Source organism: Gopherus evgoodei, chromosome 7 (assembly GCF_007399415.2).
Source record: "Gopherus evgoodei ecotype Sinaloan lineage chromosome 7, rGopEvg1_v1.p, whole genome shotgun sequence".
Lineage (NCBI taxonomy): Eukaryota > Metazoa > Chordata > Testudines > Testudinidae > Gopherus > Gopherus evgoodei.
In genome coordinates this window covers 83,342,130-83,345,070 of record NC_044328.1, presented here as the reverse complement: position 1 = coordinate 83,345,070, position 2,941 = coordinate 83,342,130, and the positions used below count along the sequence as shown (strand labels likewise).

The window sequence follows — 2,941 nt, the reverse complement described above, 5'->3', positions numbered from 1 at the left end:
CAGCTGTTTTGGAAAGGGATGGGTAATAGAGGCTGGGGGGTGCAGGCTGGGTACCTAGCACACTGCAGGGGAGCATTTGGATAGAAGGATAAAGCAGTCAGTGCAGCAGGTAGAGTATCAGCAGACACACAATAATGGCACCTGGCCTAAGCTGCTCTAGTCAGTTACCAGCCCCTGCTGTGGGAACCATGTGAGTCTCTGCATTTCCTGGCCCTTGATTTCAGCTGCTGCCTAGTTTAAACACTGGTGGGAGGGGAAGGGGGCACCTGATTAGAAGAAACAAGTATGCTATTGGTAAAATCAACAGCTGCTTTATTTATGACAACTAAAGAGCTCTCAGAGGCAGGGGCAGCCAGAGCAGGGTTTAATTGCAGGCCTCTCCTAGCTCTAGCTGACTGCACCAACCAAGCAGTGCATACAAATACACATTATGATGGTACCTTGGTGCACAGACCCTTTGCTGCTATGGCTTCCTAGAAGTCTAGCGTGCAGATCAGGGCTACACCCCGTTTGATCCAGTGCCTCTGGAGTTTACTGCTGGGGATTTCCACTGCAATCACATAATTGGTAGAATGACCTGTTGTTGACAATGTCCCTGTAATGGAAACAGGTAAAGCTGTATTAGAACACGAACCCAGGGCTGGTAAGTCTATACATGAAAAAAAAATCTCATCCCTGTCACCCCCCTGCTGTGACTTATGGACAAGTGGGAGCTGCTCTAGCATCAAAGTTACTGCAGGAGCATCCTGGTCCTGTACTAGTCTGCCTACAGTGGGGCTCGAGCCAGTCACTTAGTAATGTTTCTGCAGCTGAGCTGGGAACATGCTGTCCTGTGTCGGTTTTTATACAGCACTCAGCACTGTGCTGGTTAAGCGTCCTCCAGGAGTGCATTAAGCAACCTGATGATACATCTAGCACATACTGGTTCTCTTCTCTGAGGGCTGAAGTGTAGGCAGTGGCGTATCTTGCCTTGAAAGGTTTTTTAAAATGTATTAAATATAAAACACAGAGCAGCAGGTATATTTACGAGAGACGACATGGGCAAAGAAATGCATCTTGAAGGCTGGGATGGTCTGTGGTTAATGGATAAGGTTCTGCTTGATAAGAAAATACTCCTGCTTGTTTGGGCAGCATCATGCTAATTGGTTCTGCCTGCATATTCTGGAGACATATAATAAAGCAGCCCAACCAAGGCTGTTTTTACACATCTAAGAAATTGGGTCGCTCTGTCATTCATGTCAATGGGGCCAGCAGGAACCAGGTCTGTTGTTCACATGAGAGATGTAACATAGTGTCATCTTGCCAGGGTCTTTGAGCATGAGCACTAGCCCTGCAGTGACGGAGAAGGAGCCTACTCCTAACTGTCAGCTGCTACTTGATCTCACTAGGTGCTAGTGCAGTTCCCTTACAGCCTCTGCCTTGGGAGCCCTCACTGGCTGCCTTACCTGCTCGAGTGAGTGTCTTGTAGATTGGACACAGGTAGAAGCCCCTGGTTGGAGGTTTGCGGTTGGGAACAGGGACGAGCCAGATCACTGCCATCTCTGTGTAAAGTTCCTTGGGGCGTGATTCTGCTAGCTGAAAGGAGACGGGATCCCAGCGAGCCCCTTCCAGAAACAGGCCATGAATATAACAGCCCTGGGCAGGACGTTCAGCCAGCTCACTCACTGACTCTCTCATCACCTACCGGCCCGAGGAAGAGCAGAATGTCACAAGAGGCCCACCACTAAACAGCCGGACAGTGATCAACTCCTAACTGAGTGTGCACACCCTCCACCCCGCGAGCACCAGGAACTAGTGTAAACTTCCTGCTCCTAACAACTGTGCTGCTTCCCAGGAGGGGTTGTGTTCTACGCATAAAAGGCTCTGAATATGGTGGCCATAAACAGCCCTGGGGGAAACCTGACTTTCAATCTCCAGCTTGAGATTTTCAGGAACACTGAGCATGCACAACTCTCACTGCAGTCAATGGAAGCTGTGGGTAGTTGGCAGCTCTGAAACCAGGCCCTACAGGGGAGTGGTGTGAAAAGGTGGGTGCAGATACATAGAAATGCCACAGTGGGGCACTGCTTGCTCTGAGCAGGTGGTGGCTAAAACACCTAAGTCAGGCTTTTGGGTCCACATGCTGAGGCTTTTTGGAGGAGCGTGTTTGGGATTTGTCCCTGGGCTCTTCCAACAAAGGCAGATGGGACGGACAAGCGTTCTGCCCCCCCTACTGGAGCCCTAACTTCCAAAAGTCAGTTAAACGTAGTGTAGCCTGAGTGGTCTGCAAAGGGCAGTCTACAGCTAGCGCTCCAGGCTAGGTGACGCACACAGCTCCGTGGCTGACCTGTTAGGCAGTGGTGTCAAAGGGATGTGAGTCTCTACTCTCCTTGAGTTGGGTTCTTACTGCTGGAGAGCCAGCCAGTGCCGATTCAACATAACATAACTCCCCCAGGTCACTGACCTGAAAGTCAAACGCAATGGTATCGATGGAGATGATTGATTTCCTGGCAAAGTTCTGCAGCGTCCCTGTGAGAAAGGCTTGGGGGAAGAAGAAGCCACTGATCCAGAACACAGGCGGGATCCCCTTAGTGATCCATCGTTGCAGGAAGTCAATCCGCTGCAGCAGGTCATTAACCCAGGAGGCCAAGGGCTTCAGGGACGGGTACGCCTGCAGGAGACCAACAAGGGAGTGCTTTGTGCTGGCCTGAATCCTCTTGCTAGTTCAGTCACCCGTCCATCAGTAATAGGCTGCACTTGCTGCTTGGATTCTGCAGCTAACCAACCCACAAGAGACTAGTGGGGAAGGAGTGTCTTACAAAGACTGAAAAAGGCCTATTTTCTTTCCAGACCAGTGCCTGTAGGGGTAGGGAAGGCATTACTTCAAAAAAGCTAGGAGGTGGGCCTTTGTGCCAGGTCTAGGCTGTGCACACCACTAACCCCCATTCACCAATCTTGATGC

General features: G+C 50.6%; 1 protein-coding gene across 5 annotated transcripts in view; it reads right to left on the bottom strand.

Annotated features, from left to right (window-relative positions):
• Positions 1–107: 107 nt before the first annotated feature.
• Positions 108–2,941, bottom strand: part of DNAH1 (dynein axonemal heavy chain 1) — a 144,992-nt gene continuing 142,158 nt past the window's right edge. For all 5 annotated transcript variants that reach the window (XM_030568242.1, XM_030568245.1, XM_030568243.1 and 2 more), the window contains 3 exons: positions 2,444–2,650; positions 1,446–1,680; positions 108–595 (listed from right to left, as the gene is read on the bottom strand). In XM_030568242.1, coding sequence (XP_030424102.1) covers positions 474–595; positions 1,446–1,680; positions 2,444–2,650 — 564 coding nt within the window. In that variant the 3' untranslated portion in view covers positions 108–473. The remainder of the gene's footprint in view (positions 596–1,445; positions 1,681–2,443; positions 2,651–2,941) is intronic.